At 36.8% G+C, this 21,329-nt stretch overlaps 1 protein-coding gene across 3 annotated transcripts in view; it reads left to right on the top strand.

Annotated features, from left to right (window-relative positions):
* Positions 1–21,329, top strand: part of PIK3C2A (phosphatidylinositol-4-phosphate 3-kinase catalytic subunit type 2 alpha) — a 108,500-nt gene that overhangs the window by 51,693 nt on the left and 35,478 nt on the right. For all 3 annotated transcript variants that reach the window (XM_006077764.4, XM_044929579.2, XM_045162976.1), the window contains 8 exons: positions 4,259–4,416; positions 6,761–6,881; positions 7,498–7,609; positions 8,773–8,852; positions 8,985–9,048; positions 16,858–17,001; positions 18,626–18,674; positions 18,755–18,965. In XM_006077764.4, coding sequence (XP_006077826.2) covers positions 4,259–4,416; positions 6,761–6,881; positions 7,498–7,609; positions 8,773–8,852; positions 8,985–9,048; positions 16,858–17,001; positions 18,626–18,674; positions 18,755–18,965 — 939 coding nt within the window. The remainder of the gene's footprint in view (positions 1–4,258; positions 4,417–6,760; positions 6,882–7,497; positions 7,610–8,772; positions 8,853–8,984; positions 9,049–16,857; positions 17,002–18,625; positions 18,675–18,754; positions 18,966–21,329) is intronic.

Raw genomic sequence — 21,329 nt, 5'->3', positions numbered from 1 at the left:
TCTTTTTAGAGGGATGTCATATATTTCTCCTTTAACTTACTTCACTCAGTAGGACACTCTCTGAGTCCATCCATGTTGCTGCAAATGGCATTATTTCATTCTTATTAATGGCTGAGTAATATTCTGTTGTATATATGTACCATATCTTCTTTAGCCATCCCTCTGATGGACATTTAGATTGCTTCTGAGCGATTTATTTTGAATCCAGTATTTTCCCATTGTGGTTTAAGCAAAGCAGAGTTTGGAGTTCCTAGATCATTTTTGAGTGTATTCATCATTTTTATTATAAGGGACTTATTAATATTAAACTAGACTTTCTAGACTATTGGTAATGTTTGATTACAGTTTTATCTTTCCTATGTATCACTTTCTAACCAGCATTCTTTTTTCTTCAGAATACCGTAAGGGAGAAAGAAGAATATCAGTAGAGTCACTGTTTCTTTCCTGTGCAAAGGTTACTCTTAACTGGATTTTTTAAACTCACATTTTTCAGTAGACATTTAAAATAGACATTCGGTGACTTAGAATGCAAATTGCATGTATCAGAAATTACCTATGCCTTTATGCCACATATACATACCATTATGTGTGTGTGGTTAAGAATTTGGAAATAATCTTTTAATGGTTTGAAATTAATCTGATAAATGTTCATCTAGTTCCTTTAATTTTCTCTCCACACAAGCCCTATTAGACTGTGTTGAGTGACTATTGCATTTAAGTTTTGCATGTTGAGAAATTAGGCTTTCTGTGATCTGCCTTTTTTTTCCCTGCATTTGAATCTTATTGTTATTTATATAAACTCTGCCACTAAGCTGATCTTTTTTATTTACATGCATATGCACACACACAAACACAAATGACTTATGAATATTAAAACCTCAGATGAATTAGAATGTTATTTCTGTTAGAGTGGGATTGTAACAAATATTTCACAGAAGTAAGAGGCAGAGGTGTTTTGAAGTATGTTCTAGAAAATTCTCCGTTCCCCTCTTGACCTTGGAGATTGGAGTCAGATATCACTTGAAGAAATTAATGACACTTTCTATTTTTTCCAATATGCAGATTTTAAAAACAAGTATTTATACTCTTAGTTAATTCTCTATTTTTTTTGAAATCTCCTAAAATTATTATTTTAATTCAGCTGTGATATTAGTGTGAGATTGTCATTATGGTATTTGTTTGTAGTTAAGCCTACTATAAATAGAATTTAGTGCCAGTTCTAGGCCTTGTTTTTTTGCTCCTGTGAAATTAGAGAGTTGGATTAGTGATCTCCAGGGTAGCTTTCAGTTTAAAGTTCTGTGAAATACTTTGATTCAGGACATTGCTTTTTTTAAGTTTTTATTTCGTTTTTTTTGACTTTCACACTCATCGTAATTGACAGCTTGCTGTATCTACCAGTTACTTAGGTCTCCAGAGAAAGTACTGAGAGGAATATTAGATACCAGTGGAAATTTTTCATGCTTCATTTCTGGTCTTCTAGGACAAGATGAGTATTACACTTTACACTTGTCATTCTGAGTAGCCTTTAGTTTCCTTTCTTCATTTATGGTTCCTATCTGATATTTATAATCTAAAAAGTGTCTTGAACCCAAGGAATCAAGGACTTCACCTCTGCATTTAGTTTATTTTAGTCTAAATAATGCTGACTCAACTTTCTTATAAAGTAATATCAATTCAATTTAAAACCCTCACTTTTATATTTACCTTTTAAAACCCTCATTTTTATGTCTTCTGTCTTTCTGGTTTGGCTCTGTCTATATGTAACCTTAACTTAATAGCACATAGTATGAAATACACCATAAAGGATTTTGGTATTTGCATAAGGATAATTAATTTCCTGAGCTATAGAGCCACATTAAGCAAACAAAGCCGTTGCTTTGGTGATGATAGAGAAATGGACCCTGAATATTCATTGGAAGGACTGATATTAAAGCTCCAATATGTTGACCACCTGATGCAAACAGCTGTTTCATTGGAAAAGACACTGATGCTGGGAAAAATGAGGGCAGGAGGAGAAGGGGGCAGCAGAAGATGAGATGGTTGAATGGCATCACCGACTCAGTGGACATGAGTTTGAGTAAACTCCAGGAGACAGTGAAGAACAGGAAAGCCTGGTGTGCTGCAGTCCATGGGGTTGCAAAGAGTTGGACACAATTTAGCGACTGAACGGGGAAAATGGATGGTTTAAAGAAAATGAAAATTAGTATTAAAAAATGCTCTCTGTAGGTAATTACTTAAGAACATCAAACTACAATGTGTGGTTTAGAGTGTTCATAAAATACTTTATCTAGTCTGTTATATATAATGGAGAAGGCAACGGCACCCCACTCCAGTACTCTTGCCTGGAGAATCCCATGGACGGAGGAGCCTGGAGGGCTGCAGTCCATGGGATCGCTAGGAGTCGGACACGACTGAGCGACTTCACTTTCACTTTTCCCTTTCATGCATTGGAGAAGGAAATGGCAACCCACTCCAGTGTTCTTGCCTGGAGAATCCCAGGGACAGGGGAGCCTGGTGGGCTTCCGTCTATGGGGTTACACAGAGTCAGACACGACTGAAGCGACTTAGCAGCATATTAGTTAGCTATGGATTTGCTGTGAGTATCTTATTTCATATTGTAGGAAATGAGAATATCAAATACGTGAGAAAAAATAAAAATCTTAGGCTGGATCCTATGAAGGTTTTGTCATGTTGCAGGGGCACGTGTTGCTTGACAACAAGCAAATATTTGAAGATAATGTGTCCACATCTAAAGGTGCATTTCCAATATCAATTTAAGTTTATTACTTTGTTACCTTATTTTTCAATTATATTTCTTTTTAATATTGGATCCTTTGTGGCACTTAAGATCACAGTGCAGAAACCAGATTTATTCATTCATCCATTCATTCAACAAGATTTTTATAGCACTGACCATGTACTAGACACTATTCTGAATGTCCTTAAAAACTAAATTTACATAATTCTCACAACAAACCCATGAAGTTAGTATTATCCCTAGTTTATAGAAGAGGAAACTGAAGCAACAAGGTGATTTGTAACTTAAGATTACACAGCTAGTAAGTAGTAAAATCAGGATTTCAGGTTGAGTAGACTGACTATCGGAGAAGGCGATGGCACCCCACTTCAGTACTCTTGCCTGGAAAATCCCATGGACGGAGGAGCCTGGTAGGCTGCAGTCCATGGGGTCACCAAGAGTTGGACACAACTGAGCGACTTCACTTTCACGTTTCACTTTCATGCATTGGAGAAGGAAATGGCAACCCACTCCAGTGTTCTTGCCTGGAGAATCCCAGGGACGGGGGAGCCTGGTGGGCTGCCATCTATGGGGTCGCACAGTCGGACACGACTGAAGCGACTTAGCAGACTGACTATAGAAGCTGTGCATGAATACTTACACTTGTTGCCTCTTCAAAACCTTTCTTATTGTCAACTCAGACTATTTTATTCTATTCCAATCACTTGATTATTTTAATCTCTACATGGAAGTGAATAGATAAAACTTACAGCATTCATTCCATTTACAGCCCTATGAAAAGAAGATGTGAGGATTGGAACTTGTCCTCTAACTTCCAGAAGAAAGTCAGTTAAAGGAAGTCCACAAGTTTAAAGAGGCATCAAATCCTCCTTTGTCTTCAGATAATAGAAGGGCTATCTGGAGATGAGCTGTACACCTGGCTCATATATTTAAACTATTTTGCTACTGTGAATACCAAGACTACTTCACAGACAATTTTCTGCCATTCCCTAAGTTTTAGTTTTATTCACTTTGAGGGAATAAAGCCCTCATAGCACAGTAAAAACCCATTGCCTATGTTTTTCTATCATGCTAAACAAAATCAATATGTAAGAGAAAGGACGTCAGAAGAAAAGATTTTTAAAAGACAACAAATTTTCTATCCTTCTGGCAATTACAGTTTAGGGCTATCACCTGTATCATGGTTCATTAAAAACGTATCATTTTGTGAAATTATACTGCTTAACAAAAAATCAGAAACAGAAAAACTCATTTAATGTTGTGTATCCAGTGTGTGCTTGGTTAATGTTGGTAGCATTATGTTGAAGTACTTAATCTCTTTTCTTGGATTCCTTTCATTTAAAAGGCAGACAGGAGTCCATTCATTACATTTCTCCCTGAGCTGCTCTAGAATTGGACAAAAACACAGAACTGAATGGCTGTAAGCATGCAAAGCCTTATTCAGGGTTCTCAAATGCAGCTTTCAAAAGAGAATTTAATTTCTTCTTTTTTTGTGACTAGATTGAAGACCAACTTTCCATATACCAATCACTGTACAAATCGGGGCTATTTGTTAAGTCCAGTCACAGTACAAAGAAACATATGTGGAGAAAATGCTAGCGTGAAGGTCTCCATTGAAATTGAAGGATTTCAGCTACCAGTTACCTTCACATGTGATGGTAGGTTCATAGTTCCCGAACCATCTTGTTTTGCTCTATGTTAATGTTATTCTTTTAATAAAGTGACTCTTTTATCATTAGTTTGTGTGTGTGTGTGTGTGTGTGTGTGTGTTGTGTGTGTATGTGGTAAAATACTTAATATGCATTAGTTATCCTTTTCCAGAAATTGGCATTCATATGGGTAGTTTTTTGGTATGGACACCCCACTCCAGTACTCTTGCCTGGAAAACCCCATGGACGGAAGAGCCTGGTGGGCTGCAGTCCGTGGGGTTGCTGAGGGTCGGACACGACTGAGCGACTTCACTTTCACTTTTCACTTTCATGCATTGGAGAAGGAAATGGCAACCCACTCCAGTGATCTTGCCTAGAGAATCCCAGGGATGGCGGAGCCTGGTGGGCTGCTGTCTATGGGGTCGCACAGAGTCGGACACAACTGAAGCGACTTAGCAGCAGCAGCAGCAGCAGCAGTGAGAAAGTTTACCTTTATACTACATATTTCTTTGAAAAGTGTTGAGTATCTTGGTTAATTAGTGGCTGTTGGCCAAAACCTGAAAGCACTAGCTAGAAAGGCTAATTATGTTCTTATTCCTTATATTCTAAAAGAAGACTTATTCTTTTTAAACATCCCTTAAATTTTAATTTAGGGAATCATTGAAGTATTGAGTAAGAATTAGTACTAAAATTGAAGGAAATAATGGTCCATAACTTCTTGATTGAAATAAGCATTGGTCATTAAACTATGTATTGGAAAAAAAATAATAACCTACGTGTTTAGAGATGGTGACTGTATCCAGTTTTAGTGACAGAACCAATTTCCTGAATTTTAAGCATTCAGTGAGTGAGCTGCCAATTTTGATTTTGTGTTGCTGTTTACCCAAATGACATTTGTTTTTTTTTTTTTTCCCCCATTTTTTGGAGGAGGGGGCAAAAAGCAGCAATACTGTGTTTGAAAATGATACTCTGACTCTCCTGTGTATGTTAACCACTTCAATGTTATTATCCTGCTTTGGTTTTATAGTGATTGTGAGGCATTCAATGCAAGTATACAATTATTTTCTCATTAAAAAAAAATAATAATAAAAAAAGAAATAAGCATTGATAAGCCTTGAGAGTAAGTGTTTTAATTTGTATCAAAGTTTTACTTGATATATCAAGATTTGATTCATTTAAAAAATATATCAAATGCCTATTGTTTGACTCCATAAATGTACACATTTATAATGTACATCTCTGTTAAGAAATGTAACCACATTATGGTAGAAGTGCTTTGTGTGTTTAAATGATAACTGTTACAATACATATAAATGTGTTCAGAAATGTAGCTATTGTATTAGAGGTTTTATGGCCTTTTCTGTCAAGCTGATGATTTTCATGAATTTTGAATATAGTCATTGGCTTCTAAAATAAGAGCTCTAAGTATAGAAATAGGTTACTTGTAATGGTTTGTAATCTTGGTATCCAGCTATTGCAAAGTATGGTATTAAATAATAGGTCCTACTTGCTATATTTTTATTCTTTATTGGAAAATTTATCAGGCAAATGTCAGCTGTTTAAAATGGTGATTCTTTTTCCTTATAATTTGGTTTAAATAATTGCTGCTGCTGCTGCTAAGTCGCTTCAGTCGTGACCGACTTTGTGCGACCCCATAGATGGCAGCCCACTAGGCTCCTCTGTCCCTGGGATTCTCCAGGCAAGAATACTGGAGTGGGTTGCCATTTCCTTCTCCAATGCATGAAAGTGAAAAGTGAAAGTGAAGGCGCTCAGTCGTGCCCAACTCTTAGTGACCCCATGGACTGCAGCCTACCAGGCTCCTCTGTCCATGGGATTTTCCAGGCAAGAGTACTGGAGTGGGTTGCCATTGCCTTCTCCAATTGCTTGCTAGAAACTGCTAAATGTTATCCTCTTTGGAGGAGTCTGTAAAACAGAGGTGGCTTTCTTAGCTTAGATCTGCCCTGTCTAATACAATAACCACTAGCCACATGTGGGATTACTTGAAATATGGCTAATATAAATTGAGATGTTTTATAAGTATAAAATACACACTGGATTTCAAAGACTTAGTTTGAGAAGAGAATGTAAGATATCCTATTAGTAAATTTTAAATACCAGTTGCTATATATTGAAATGACATTTTAAATATATTAAATAAAACATTATTGAAAATAGCTTCTTCTGTTTCTTTTTACTTTCTTCAATGTGACTACTAGAAAATTTTAAATTGTATATGTGTCCTGCATTATATTTCTCATATATAGTACTGTTTTAGACTGTGAGAAATAGTCTGAATAGGTATATACTTAGAGTTAAATGAGTAAAATGAAAATAATGACTAACTCTTTTACAGTGAGTTCTACTGTAGAAATCATTATAATGCAAGCCCTTTGTTGGGTACATGATGACTTGAATCAAGTAGATGTTGGCAGCTATGTTCTGAAAGTTTGTGGTCAAGAGGAAGTGCTACAGAAGTAAGTTTTTTCATTTAATTACTGAGCAACATTTTTGGAAATTTCATTTTAATGGGTTAGATTAAAAAAATTTTCAAGTTAAATTTATAATCTAAAGCCACATTGGGTTCTAGTGAATTGATATTGGGTCAGTTAACTTATATTGAGATATGCATTATCTGACATGATCTTGCCCTTAAGAAGCTGATAGTCTTAGATGGGAAGAATGGTGGGTAATTGGTTGACAGATGAATTTAATTTTTTTTCTTTCTGCAGAGAGGCAATAGTTACTTCATTATGAACTCCATTTTCCTTTTGTGGCATGTAGTATATCTTTAGCCACAATGTTTTGCTGTGATTTCTTTTTAGTTGCCTGAAAATATCATTATATGAATCTTTTTCTGAACCTACCAGAAATTCTCTGTCCCTGTCTTTTTCCCTTCTTTGTCTTCATCTTCTTTCTTCTTTGCTTTAACACTTCTCATGTAGAAGTATTCCTGTATTTAAATGCTCATATTTGATTTAAAAATCTTTGTCATCCTCTTCAATTTCTGATGCATAAACAATTTATATTTACTCTCTATTATTTCTAATTTGAGGAGAATAATGTTGATGAATAACTAATATATTTTAACAGTAATCATTGTCTTGGAAGTCATGAACATATTCAAAACTGTCGAAAATGGGACACAGAGATTAAACTGCAACTTTTGACCTTCAGCGCAATGTGTCAAAATCTGGCCCGAACAGTAAGTGTATACCCTATACTGAATTACGTTTGGTTGAATCTGAATAACTTTGTTAATGAGGCAGTTTGCAGTTTATACCTTCTTTAAGAGATTTGGGTTTGACTGTGAGTGAGGAACTCTCTATCTACTTTCTATGGAAGTCTGTATAGCAGATGGGGGGAAACTTTCAATCATGGAGGTTTAGGTAGCATAATACTCAGAGCTGGAGGCATGTGTGAAAATCAAAGTTTTATAAGAGTTTGACTTGTAATAGTTTTACCCAAGTTGCACAATGAAAACATCAGCATCAGTCAAGGAGAACTGAGGAAAAAAGATTTTGAATGCTAAATATGGATTGGGGGAGAAAAAGATACATATTGACATTTGCACCAAACTGAGGAAAATATATTATTTTTCACCACATGAAAACTAATTCTCTGTTCTAAAAGTATAGTACTTTATTTTGAGGTTAAAGCAAAATAGAATATAAGAATTTAGGTCATTTTATTTCTTGATGAATTTTAATATGTAAAGAGAGATAATCTTTCTTCATTTGGTAGAATTTAGAGAAGAAAAATATCTGTCATTTCTGCTTTCTCTTTTCTTTATTTTCCTCAGTTTTGCTCCTATGTTAAGTAGAGTTTATTTCACTTGGGTGAAAACTGTTTCACAAAATTCAGTACATTTTATCATATCATTAGTAACTTTTCTTTTCAGTTTCCTAAGGAGTGATGTTCTTGAGTACTTTGCATAGTAAGGGTTATGGTTAAAAAGACCAGAACCTCACTTATTGAGGGTGAGGTAGAAGGAAATATGATTATCATTAGAAAATATAATGCAGAAATTTAGATGATCTCTTCTCATCTGGTTCCCACCTCACCTTCATTTGGCTGTCAGCCATCTTTAAAAGTGTTTTTAACTCTCCATTCTCTCTCTATAGAGCAGAAGTGGTTTTCCTTTGAAAAAATTTACATATCAGAAACTAGACTTCAAAGTATTTATGTTTTTTCCACTTAAACAGGTTTTTTAGAAGACAGTCACTTTTCACAATTATAAATATTTAAAGCCTCAGTTCTGAAAAATCACTTTCTTTTTAAGAGTTTATCATATGCTTAACCCTGTTTAACAGAAAGACTAATGGATTTCATTATTTGATAAATGTTTGTCTGTATGTGTTTATTTAGGCGGAAGATGATGAAACACCTGTGGATTTAAACAAACACCTGCATCAAATAGAAAAACCTTATAAAGAAGTCATGACGAGGTGTGGCATCTGAAACATTAATTTCAGATTTTCAAACTTTACTTTTGGATGTGAATGCATTTATTTTGGTAAATAAAACTATCATTCTTGTATATAGTATCTTTCAGCCACAATAACTGTTCTTCATTTTAGACATCCTGTTGAAGAACTTTTAGATTTGTATCACAATCAAGTGGAGTTGGCTCTTCAAATTGAAGTAAGTTCTAATTTATATTTTGGCATGATGGTTTAAAGATTCTTTCCCTGTATTCTCTTAAATACTAGTGTTGAAATTGGATTAAATATTTTAGAAGGACTATTTAAACTATATTCTTGATGTTGCTATTTGAGAACTTGTTTTCTGATCCAACATATTAATAGAAATTTAGTACTTGGGTTACTTCAGCTTTATTACTAAGAGGAACCTTCAGTTCAATTCAAAAAGCATTTATTGAATGCTTGCTAGATGTGCTGGAGTTGTGAAAATGAATGACCTGAGCCCCACCTACCAGGAACTTAAACAGAGACTTAAATAGAATTTCAATATAGTAAATGTAGAATAGGGGTATGCATTGAGGTTTTTTGAGAGATCAAACAAGGGCACTTTTCCAGTCAACTTGAGAGTTCAAGGAAGAGGCCTCTAAGAAGCGTTGTTGCCAAGTCTTAAATGGTATGAGTTAGCTAGAAGATAGTTGGAAAGGGCATGTGAACAAAAGTATATAGGTGTGAAACATATGGGGAAGTATAAGCACTTATCTAATACAGAGTATGAGGTGAAGATTGAAAGATGACATTGGAGATAGGCCAATATAAATTACCACCCTGTAATCCATATTATGTTTTACTTTATTCTCCAGATCAGGGGGCCATGTATAGTCCACTTCCAATTCTTGTAAATAAAAATTTGGCAGGGGCACAGCCACATCCCTTTGTTTACATGTTTTCTATGACTGCATCTGTGCTCTAATACTAAAGTTGAGTAGTTGGGATAGAGACCATATGCCCTGCAAAGCCTAAACAAGTTACTATTTTCATTTTATAGGAAATGTTTGCTGACCCCTTCTGTAATCATTTAAGGTGTTATTTAAGGTGTTTTAAGCTGAGGGTGGGAGGTGGAGTGGGGTAGAGTGGTTGACTTGTTTAATCTTGATCTTTGAAGTCCCTCTGTCTAAAGGAAGTTAGGGTTGCCAGGATTGGTCTCAGGGAGACTACTTAGGCAAGACTTTTTATAGTGGTCTAGGTAAAAGACAGGCTTCCCTGGTGGCTCAGTGGTAAAGAGTCCACCTGCCAATGCAGGAGATGTCGATTCAGTCCCTGGGTCAGGAAGATCCACTGGAGAAGGAAATGGCAACCCACTCCAGTATTCTTGCCTGAGACATCCTATGGACACAGGAGCCTGGTGGGCTATAGTCTGTGGGGTCATGAAAGAGCTGGACATGACTTAGCAACTAAACAACAACAGCAGGTAATATATAATGAGTATGGTGACAGTAAAGAGAAGGGACTGATTAACGATATTTAGGAGATAAAATTGGTTAGATTTTGATAGATAATGAGATATAAGTGAAGAAATAGTGTAGGATGACTTCCAGATTTCTAGCTACTAGTATATATTTTTTATCAGTATATAATTATGTCAATTTATTTAATAGGTATTTACTGAATTCTCTCTCAAGTCACTGTTGCAGGTGTTGAGCATATAACAGTGGATAAAAGAAACTGTAATCCTTGCCCTTTAGAGAATTTACATTCTAGTTAGAGGAAACAGAAGTTTAGTAATAAACTAGCAAGGTATATATCAGGTGGTAAGTGCTGTTAGAGAAAAATAAAGGGGGAGGGTAATGTTGCAATTTCAAATAAGATAATCAGAGAAGGGCTCATTGAGAAAATGAATTTGAGTAAATTACCAGAGAAGAGAGGAAGAAGCTACCTGGTCATCTGGGGAAGTGGTATGCCTGGTATATAGAACATCTGCCAGGCTAGACTAGAACGAGGAGAGGGGCAAGAGTAGAAACAAATCAGTGAGGAGAGAGAATGATGGCTTAGACCAGAGTGATAGTAAAAGTGATGAAAAGTTAATGCTAGGAAGATTTACCAATAGATTGGATGTGGAACATGAGAGAGAGAGATGAGTAACTTCAGAATTTTCTACCTGAGCACGTTGGAAGTTTGGAGTTGCCTTTAGTGAGAGGTAGTGTGAGATGAGTGCAATTGTGCGGTAGTTTGAGCATTCTTTGGCATTGCCTTTCTTTGGGATTGAAATGAAAACTGACCTTTTCCAGTGCTGTGGCCACTGCTGTGTTTTCCAGATTTGCTGGGATATTGAGTGCAGCACTTGCACAATATCATCTTTCAGGATTACCCTAGGGGCTTCCCTAGTGGCTCAGACGTAAAGAATCCACCTAGAATGCAGGAGACCTGGGTTTGATCCCTGGGTTGGGAAGATCCCCTGGAGGAAGGATCATCTACCCTCTCCAGTACTCTTGGCTGGAGAATCCCATGGACAGAGGAGCCTGGCAGGCTACAATCCATGGGATCACAAAGAGTCAGACACAACTGAGCAACTAACACTTAAATCCCCTACCTAGGTTGATCGTCACTTCAGATTCAGATTTCTGATACTTAACTTTTTATATAAATGTCTAACATCTCAGATTTAAGATGTATAAAACTATGTTTTTATTCTACCCTTTATATCTATTCATCAGTCTTCCCCTTCTTAATAAAATGGCCACTCTGTCCTTCCATTTGCTCAGGCCAAAACTTTGGAGTCATTTTTGATTTCCCAAGAAAAAGATAATTCACATCTCACATGCAATTCCATTTCTGTCAACTTTACCTCAGAAATACATTCAGAATGTGACAACCCTCCACTACCAGGGCTATACTCCTAGTCAACTACAAGAGTTGACAGCAGTTGCCTACTGGTCGTCCAACTTCTACCTGTCCTTCTATAGCCTGTCTTCAAGAGGCAATCAAAATTATATTTTAAAAACAAATCGCTAAATGCAGTGTGGTATCCTGGATTGTATCATGGAAGAGGAGAAATACATTTGGAAACACTGGTAAAATCTGAATAAAGTCTGCAGTTTAGGTAATAATAATGTAGTGAGTGTTAATGTCTTAGTTTTGACAAATTTAACATGGTTATATAAGAAGTTACTTAACCAGTTTCCTTTAATGTTGAATGAGAACTCTCTCTACTATTCTTGTAAATCTAAAATTGTTCCAAAATAAAAAAATTATTTTTAAAAATGAATATAAGCACAGAAAGCAAATGTAAAATGAGAGAAAATCAAAGCCAAAAAATGGTTGTTTGAAAAGATTAATCAAATTTATAAACCCTTAAGAATATTAAATCATGCCACTATTTTGTTTAATATTCTGTTTACCATCTCAGTGAAATTTAAATCTTAATTATGATTTCAAAGCCCTACACATTCTGAGCTCTCTCATGGCTTCCTACCCCTTTCTTTAAATGTGTGTGTGTGTGTGTGTGTGTGTTTTCTTTTCCTTTTTCTTTTTAAAACTGGAGTGGGGTTGCCATTTCCTCCTCCAGGGGATCTTCCCAACCCAGGGATCAAAGCTGCGTCACCTGGAATCTTAGTTGCAGCATATTGCATGTTTTTTAGTTGAGGCAGGCAGGATCTAGTTCCCTCGCAGGAAATGAACTTAGACCCCCTGCATCCCTGCTTTGGAGCGTGATGTCTTAGCCGCTGGACCACCAGGAAAGTCCTTTCTACCCCTTTTCTTACTTTGTTCTAGTTGACCTGCAGGTATGCTTCCCAACTGGGACCCTTGTACTTGTTCCTTCTTTTAATGCTGTTTCTCCAGATACTTGGGTAACTTATTCTTTCAGTTCCTTAGGGTCTGTGCTCTGATGTCTAATAAGAGAGCTCTTCACTGACCATCTAATGGGAAATAGCAACTCTCTATCATATCTATTCCCCATATTTTGTATTGCTTTATTGAGATACAATTTATGGATCATAAAATTTATCCATTTAATGTGTACAATTCAATGATTATTTTAGCAGATGAATCAGTTCAGTTCAGTTCAGTTGCTCAGTCTTGTCCGACTCTTTGCGACCCCATGAATCGCAGCACGCCAGGCCTCCCTGCATCACCAACTGCCAGAGTTCACTCAAGCTTACGTCCATCAAGTCGGTGATGCCATCCAGCCATCTCATCCTCTGTCGTCCCCTTCTCCTCCTGCCCCCAATCCCTCCCAGCATCAGAGTCTTTTCCAATGAGTCAACTCTTTACATGAGGTGGCCAAAGTATTGGAGTTTCAGCTTTAGCATCTGTCCTTCCAGTGAACACCCAGGACTGATCTCCTTTAGGATGGACTGGTTGGACCTCCTTGCAGTCCAAGGGACTCTCAAGATAGAGTTGTATAATTGTCATTACAGTGGCGTTTTAGAACATAAGTTTCCATGTGCTACTTTCCACTCATTCTCCCATTCCCATCCTCAGCCCCAGACAACGACTAATCTGGTTCCTATCTCAATAGATTTCCATTTAATGGAGATTTCCTGTAAGTGGAATCATACCCTGTGTAATCCTTTATATCTGATTTCTTTTACATATCATAGTGTTTTTTTTAAATTGGAAGATAATTGCTTTATAATGTTGTGTTAGTTTCTGCTGTACAACAATGTGAATCAGCTGAAAGTACACATATATCCTCTTCCTCATGAGCCTCCTTCCCCATTCCATCCTACCCATCTAGGTCATCATGGAGCACCAAGCCAAACTCCAGTGTTATACAGCAGCTTCCCACTAGCTAACTGTTTTATACCTACCATACTGTCTTAAGCTTTGTTCGTGTAGTGTGTATCCATTGTTTTGTTTTATTGCTGAATCCTTCTGTTGTTTGGCTATACCATGTTTTATTTATCTAGTCACCAAGTAACTGACATTTTTAACTGTACTTTTTGCTTTTATTTTTTAAAACTGTTTATTTAATTTTTGGTTGCTTTGCTTGGGCTTTCTCTAGTTGTGAGTGGGGGCTACTCTCTAGTTCTGATGCTTGGGCTTCTCATTGCAGTGGCTTCTCTTGTTTTGGGGTACAGGATCTAAACACATGGGCTTCAGTAGCTGTGGCACGCTGGCTTAGTTGCTCTGCGGCATATGGAATCTTCCTGGACCAGGAAGATGAACTCGTGTCCCCTGCATTGGCAGGCAGATTCTTATCCACTGTACTACCAGAGAAGCCCCTATTTGCAGTTTTTGATTAATATGCATAATGCTGCTGTAAACATTCATGTGTAAGTCTGTGTAGATGTATGTTTTAATTTCTCTTTAGGCAGGTTTATGTGAGAGATCAGGAAGTTGCAAAAGTTTTGATTCCTCCTTGTCTTAGTTTTCTAGGGATAAGATGTTAATTTATTTCACTAAAATGAAGCTAGATGTTTTGAGGTAAGGAATAATGGTTTAGCTTCATACACTAAGGGAAATAGAAAATAAAGCTGACTAAGGGCTTGTAAATGTTAAGTGGCATGCAGATGCCGGCTGAAATCTGAGATGATTGGATCTTTAGGATTTGTGAGCTATTCTGTAGATGTACATGCTGCCTGGTAGAAGAAGTAGAGAAGTCTCTGAGCTCGGAAAATAGATTTCGTCAGAATGAGAGTGTGTGGGCTGGAAGCAAAGGAGACTGTGATCAGAATATGATACTGTTAAGATTCTGATAGGGCACACAGTTTGGGGGTTGAAAATGTGAATTTGCCACATAGACAGTTAACTGAGGTTTCTTTTAAGGTATAGGATAGAAAGTCGGATAAATGTCCAGAGCAAAAATAAGGCAGATAGTAGAGGTAATACATGCCAGTAGCAAGGCAGATCAGTCAGTCACAGGCCAAGTCAGGCAACAGAAACTATAGTAGATTTTTGAACAGGGAAACTTAAAGAATTGTTAATTAGTAAAAGGTAGTTAATTACTATAAGGGATAAAAGAGGGCTAAAGCAGGAGTTGCATATTAATGCCAAACCTGGCCATTAACCCAGTTTTGTAAATAAAGTTTTATTGTAACACAGCCATGCTCATTAATTTATATATTAGAAAGTGAAAGTGAAGTCGCTCAGTTGTGTCCAACTCTTTGTGACCCTATGGACTGTAGCCTACCAAGCTCCTCAGTCCATGGGATTTTCCAGGCAAGAATACTAGAGTGAGTTGCCATTTCCTTCTCCAGGAGATCTTCCCAACCCAGGAATTGAACCCAGGTCTCCCATATTGTAGGCAGATGTTTTACTGTCTGAGCCACCAGGGCCTCAATTTATATATTACCTATGTCTGTTTTCATGCCGAGTTGAATTGTGACAGACTGGCCTACAAAACCTAAAACATTTGTTCTCAGGTCTTAAAACAGTGCCAGCCTTGCTCTAAGAGGTCCAGAAGTAACAGGTGCCAGGTGCAAAGAAGCAGTCATTAAGTACAGGTTGAGGAACAGTGGATAGTGAAGGAACTTTGAGGATTTATGACAGAGCCTCTTCCCCAACCCCAGGCTGAAATTCAGCCTCTTTGAAGTGGGTATGGCTGTGTTGCCTATGGCAAAGAAACTTGATAGTGCTCTCAGATGGGAAGAGCGTGGCCTGAGGGTGCAGCTGGAGCTGATCTTTGAGGACCACTGGGCTTCCACACTGAATTTTAAAATGGAGGACTGGAACCCTGATGAAAATATCTTCCTGCTGCTCTTGCCTATGAGTGTCCTTTCACTGCTCTCTAGTCACAACACCTAACATTGTGCTATCTGGCAAGGAGGATTGTCTTTAAGGTCTAGTTCTAGAATTACAAAGTAGAGCAAAGGGTAGATTTGGAATCGGCACACAATAAATTGATAACTGCCACATAAAAGTGATGGAGAATAGTTTGGGAGAATGACATGAGCCTCAGAGGTTTTTGCATGAAAGTGGAAGAATAAAAGAAAGCAGAAACACAAGCAAGCAAAAATGGAAGCCTTCAGGATCTGAGGACTGCAAGGTAATTAGGTGTTTGAGAAAATGCAGTGGTTTCATTTAAGCATGCACACAAAGAGAACATTGGGTGTAGCCAAACCTCAAAGCTGGAAAATTTAAAATTTTTAAGGGATTGTACAGTACTGAGTTTCAGTCCTTTCTAGCAGTACTTGGCATTTAAGTTTGGCATAAATATTTTATGAATTAATTCATTATACAAAAATGTTTCTTAATGAGATGTACTCTAAAACAGTGATGGGGTAGTGAAGAAGGATTTTTAAATCATTCTCATCATGTAAGTTATTTTATAATGTATTTGTACATGTACTTTTGATTCACGGTAAAAAGGACTGTGGTTGAATAGTAAGGAAGGATTGTGCTCACAAGTGTTTTCATCATATAAAACTTAGAAAGTGAATGTTGTATAGATTTAAATGTTGCTGAAAAGTTGGCTCACTTTTAGTAACTGTTGCCAAGTGTTATTTGTGACCAGTCTCATTAGAGATTGGTCACAAGTTAATTGGTCTGTGTGTGGGTTTTTTTTTTTTTTTTTTGTTTTTTTTTTTTGGTCTCTGGTTTTTGATACCAAAATTATGCAGGAGAGGGAAAACAGTTTTTAGTGTGGAAATTATTCCCAAATGAAAATCAAAAAGATGACTCAAGTTTTTTAATGATTTCAGAATTTGTAATTTATTACTTTTGCTCCTGATTCTAATAAGAAATTAAAAGGTATTTGCATGTGAATAATTGTATCAGGCAAAGTGAAAATTAACCAGGCCTGCTTTTTCCTACTTCAAAGTAAAGTATGTAATTGGCACTTCCCTGACAGTTCAGTGGTTAAGACTCAGTGCTTCCACTGCAGGGGTGTGGGATCCCTGGTGGGGACAGGGGGTGAAAACAAAGTAAATTATGTAATTGAAAAGCTATCTTGTTTCTTTTCTTTTTCATCATAAAAGCCTAAAGGATACCTGTTCTTAGGCACATCTAAAATGTTTGCTTTTTCCCTCATCCCTAAAATGATCCTTAAAATTCCACATACTTATGTTTATTTTACTTTTTATTTTTAAAGAATCAGCACAGAGCAGTAGATCAAGTAATTAAAGCTGTAAGAAAAATCTGTGGTGCTTTAGATGGCGTGGAGACTCTTGCCATTACAGAATCGGTAAAGAAGCTGAAGAGAGCAGTAAATCTTCCAAGGAGTAGAAGTGCTGAAGTGAGTATTTTTTAGTTGTTAGCATTTTATCACATGCAAATATGTACATAAGTGAGCATCTGTCATTTAAACTAGGAGATTTTTGCTTCTGCTAGACAAAATGGTACCATTTTAACTCTAGCTTTTACTTTTGAGCTGATTTGGTCACTTATTTGGTAAGGGGAGGGAATTTCCAAGAGGAAATGGACTGCCTTGAAGAACTTTGTGAGAGTTGACATTGAATAAATGGATATCCAGCTGAACTTTTTGTGTGTAGGGGAGAAACTCTGGCAAAAATGAGTTGGTCGAAGATTTTAAGGTAATACTGCCCTTGAAGGAGCTGGATATTAATAGCTAACATTTCTCCCTCTGGATGAAAATGTCCATGGTTGTCAATGGGGAAGTTCTGCTTTGGAGTAAACCTTCCTATTGGAAAGACCCAGAAGTCTCCGTAATAGTGACTTAAATTGCCTCAGAAGCAACCAGATTAGGAGCCCTCACTTGATATCATACTGTTGTATTTAGTAAAAGTCCTCCCTGTGGTATTTTCCACTGGGATTTAATTAACTGTTCAGAGGGATGTTCATAGCTCTGATTGGAAGGATGAAAGAAGGATCACAAGACATGATAAATTTCAAGAAAGGAAAAGTTATGTTGATGGTATGTTCTTCAACAAATGTCTGGGAAATAACTCAATCCATTTATTGTCTCAAAGACCCTATCCATATGGTATACAGAAATTTGAGTCTCTCGTGTTTTGTTAGTTTGTTCTTATTATGTGCTTGTTTTTTAGAAATTAAAAAACATCTGAAATCATTTGGAGGCAATAAAATGCCATGGTCTGGGATTTCCCCAATGGTCCAGTGGTTAAAGAATCAGTCCTGCAATTCAGGGGACATAGGTTCAGTCCCTGGTTGGGGAACTAAGATCCCACATGCTGTGGAGCAGCTAAGCCTGCCAGCCACAACTACTGAGCCCAGGTGCTCTGGAACCCATGTGACACAACTAGAGAGTCCATGTGTTGAAACAAAAGATGCCACATGTTGCAACAAAGATCCTGCATGCTGAAACTAAGACCTGATGCAGTCAAATAAATAAATATTTCTTTAAAAAAAAAATGCCATGGTCCTAATGCTGTCTGAGGCTTCTATTCATTATATTCATTGGCTGGGTAAATGAGCAGAGAGTAGGAGATAAACTCAGTTCAAATAATTATAAGGGCTTTTTTGAGACACTAAATGGTAATAAGTAGATTTCTAGTTTCTTTAAGGATATGCTTATGCTAATTGTAGAGCAAGTAATGGAAAATAAAATACTGTATTAATATATTTAGCACATTTGAGTTTCAAATATTAATTACCAAAAAATGGTTTGATGAGGCAGATTTTGCTGATTTTATTTTGCAGTACTTTTCATTTATTGCATGGTTTTCTTGATATTGAAAGTATCTTTTTATTTGGTTTGGGACATTCACTTTCTTTTTGCATTCTTTTTTATTGTTTTATTAATTCTTCAGACACTTGGGAAGTTTCTCCAGTGAAGGATTTCTTTGATATAGAGTTTAATAAGTGTATTGAAATTAAAAGTAAACATTTTATATTCCATCATGGGTGATTTTCTGACTAATCTGTATGTGTGTAAGCAGGCAACTTCACTGTCTGGAGGAGGAGACATTAACAGGAGTTCAAGTAGGGGTATGTATTTAAGTTCCTTACATTTTAGGAGTAATTGTTGCTTTTACAGAGAATTATATTAACAATTTCTTTAAATCTAGGCTCACTGAATCCTGAAAATCCTTTTCAAGTAAGCATGGACCAATTAACTGCAGCAATTTATGATCTTCTCAGACTCCATGCAAATTCTGGTAGAGGTTCTGTACATTGTGCCCAAAGTAACGGGAACATTAAGGAAGCATGGACTACAACAGAACAGCTCCAGTTTACAATTTTTGCTGCTCATGGTATTTCAAGTAACTGGGTATCAAAGTAAGTAGCTATTTAGAAGAAGATATGTACAACTTTACCTGGAGGCTAATATAACCTTGTAAAACATCAGCATCCACTGTTACCTTGGTCTTTAAATGGATACTTGATCCACCAAATACCTTTGTGTTTTTCCTAAGAATTACAGAGATGTTTGATGCTGTTAGTAAATATTACTATCACTCCCACTACATGCAGAAAAAGCAGGAAAATATGTTTAAACTAACAAGGGCAAATGTTAATAAATTAGTTAATTTATGACTGCTGTTTCTGGCTTGCCTTTAGAACCAGGGTAGTGGGACTAGACTTTTTTAGCACATTTATTTTTCCTCTTTAGTAGTTTTTACAGTTTACTCTTGTTAGACTTTGAAGTCTACAAGGGCATATTTCTTTTGTTGAATTTTTAATATGGGTTTTTCTTTTTTTTTTTTTTGTCAGTACCAAAAAGTTTACCACCTTCAGCTTATCTGGAAATGACTAGTATAAACTGAAAAGTCCAAATTGAATATATTTAATGAAATAATTTTTATAATAGTTTAATGCTATAAAATAAAGCCAAGTTGTTGCTGTTGTTCAGTTGCTAAGTTATCTCTGACTCTTTTCGACTGCATGGACTGCAGCATGTTAGGCTTCCTTATCCTTCAGTATCTCCTGGAGTTTTCTTAGATTCATGTCCATCGAGTCAGTGACACTATCTAACCATCTCATCCTCTGCCACCCTCTCCTCCTTTTGCCTTCAATCTTTGCCAGCATCAGGGTTTTTTCCAGGGAGTCAGCTCTTTGCACCCGGTGGCCAAAATATTGGAGCTTCAGCTTCAACATTAGTCCTTCTAATGAATATTCAGGGTTGATTTCCTTTAGGATTGACTGGTTTGATCTCCTTGCTGTCCAAGGGACCCTCAAGAGTCTTCTCCGGCACCATAATTCAAAGGCATCAGTTCTTCAGCACTCAGCCTTTATGGTCCAGTTCTCACATCCATACATGATTACTACTGCTACTACTACCAGCCTAGTTATGAGATACCAAATGTAAATTCTGCTTTAGAACATAAACTGAACATTAGATACTATATAATATAATGACTTGAAAATGGTATATTAATTCATTCAGTAAATATTTACTGAATACCATCTGTGGGCAGTGTTCTTTGTACTAGGGACTCAGCAGTTAAAAGGCAGCAAAAAATCTTTGCCCTCTTGGAACTTGCATTTTGATGGGTACTATTGCTGTCTTAATGTATTTCATTCTTTTAAATAGTTACAGGGATAATATTATCCACCTTCTTCATGCAAAAACATGTATGTACACAAATTTAGGGACACTAATGAGAACAAATACTCAGCAGAAGACGATGCAGTGATAATTAAAATGAATTTTTTTTTTCCCCCTGTGCTGTACAGCTTTTGGGAACTCAGTTCCCAGACCAGGGATTGAACCCGGGCAATGGTAATGAAAGCCCGTATTTGAAACTACTAGGCCACCAGGGAACTCCCAATACAATGCTGATTTTAAAAGAGGTTGAAAAAAGCAATCAAATAGCTATGTGAACCAGTGAGATTAGATTTGAAATATAGTTTGAATGATAAACAGATTGTATGAACAAAATGGACGAACAAAATGTTTAATGGGTAAGCCTAGCAGTAAGTTAGAATACTAGTAGAATACAGTTTTATTGAACCCAAAACTCCCTACAAGATTGCCTGACTGTATATTACCCAGTTCTGTAATTGTGGCAGTTAGGGACTAAATCATTGCTTTCCCATGAAAGATTACAGTAGCATCTGTCCCCATGGATGGTGCTGCTGCTGCTAAGTCATGTCAGTCGTGTCCAACTCTGTGCGACCCACAGACGGCAGCCCACCAGGCTCCTCTGTCCCTGGGATTCTCCAGGCAAGAATACTGGAGTGGGTAGCCATTTCCCTCTCCCCATGGATGGAACCCTCCTAATCAGGAAGATCAGCTCAGTGCAGCTCAGGCCCATGCACCATTAATAAGGTAAACGGACTCTACTTCAGTGGCTCCCCAAAGGAAAATGGCACCTAGGGAACATAAATGCTTATACTGTTACTTCCCAGAATGAATATACCTAGAAATGAGGAATTATTCAGTGTCATTTAACTAAAATTTAATGCTGGTAACTAACTGTTACCAAATTGAGATAAATTCTCCAGTTGATATCAATATTGGCTCCTTTAGACTGACACCTAGGAATATATGTTCCCTTCTGTATTCCCTCTGCTCTGCCTCTATTTTTGTAGGATTTGCAATAGTTAAATTTTAGATGTTTTTCCAAAAATTCACTGATACAGTAACCAAATTATTTCAGATAATAGTCACTTAGGGAAGAATGGCTAATGATATATATA

Source organism: Bubalus bubalis, chromosome 16 (genome assembly GCF_019923935.1).
Source record: "Bubalus bubalis isolate 160015118507 breed Murrah chromosome 16, NDDB_SH_1, whole genome shotgun sequence".
NCBI lineage: Eukaryota > Metazoa > Chordata > Mammalia > Artiodactyla > Bovidae > Bubalus > Bubalus bubalis.
This window is presented reverse-complemented; position numbering and strand designations above follow the sequence as displayed.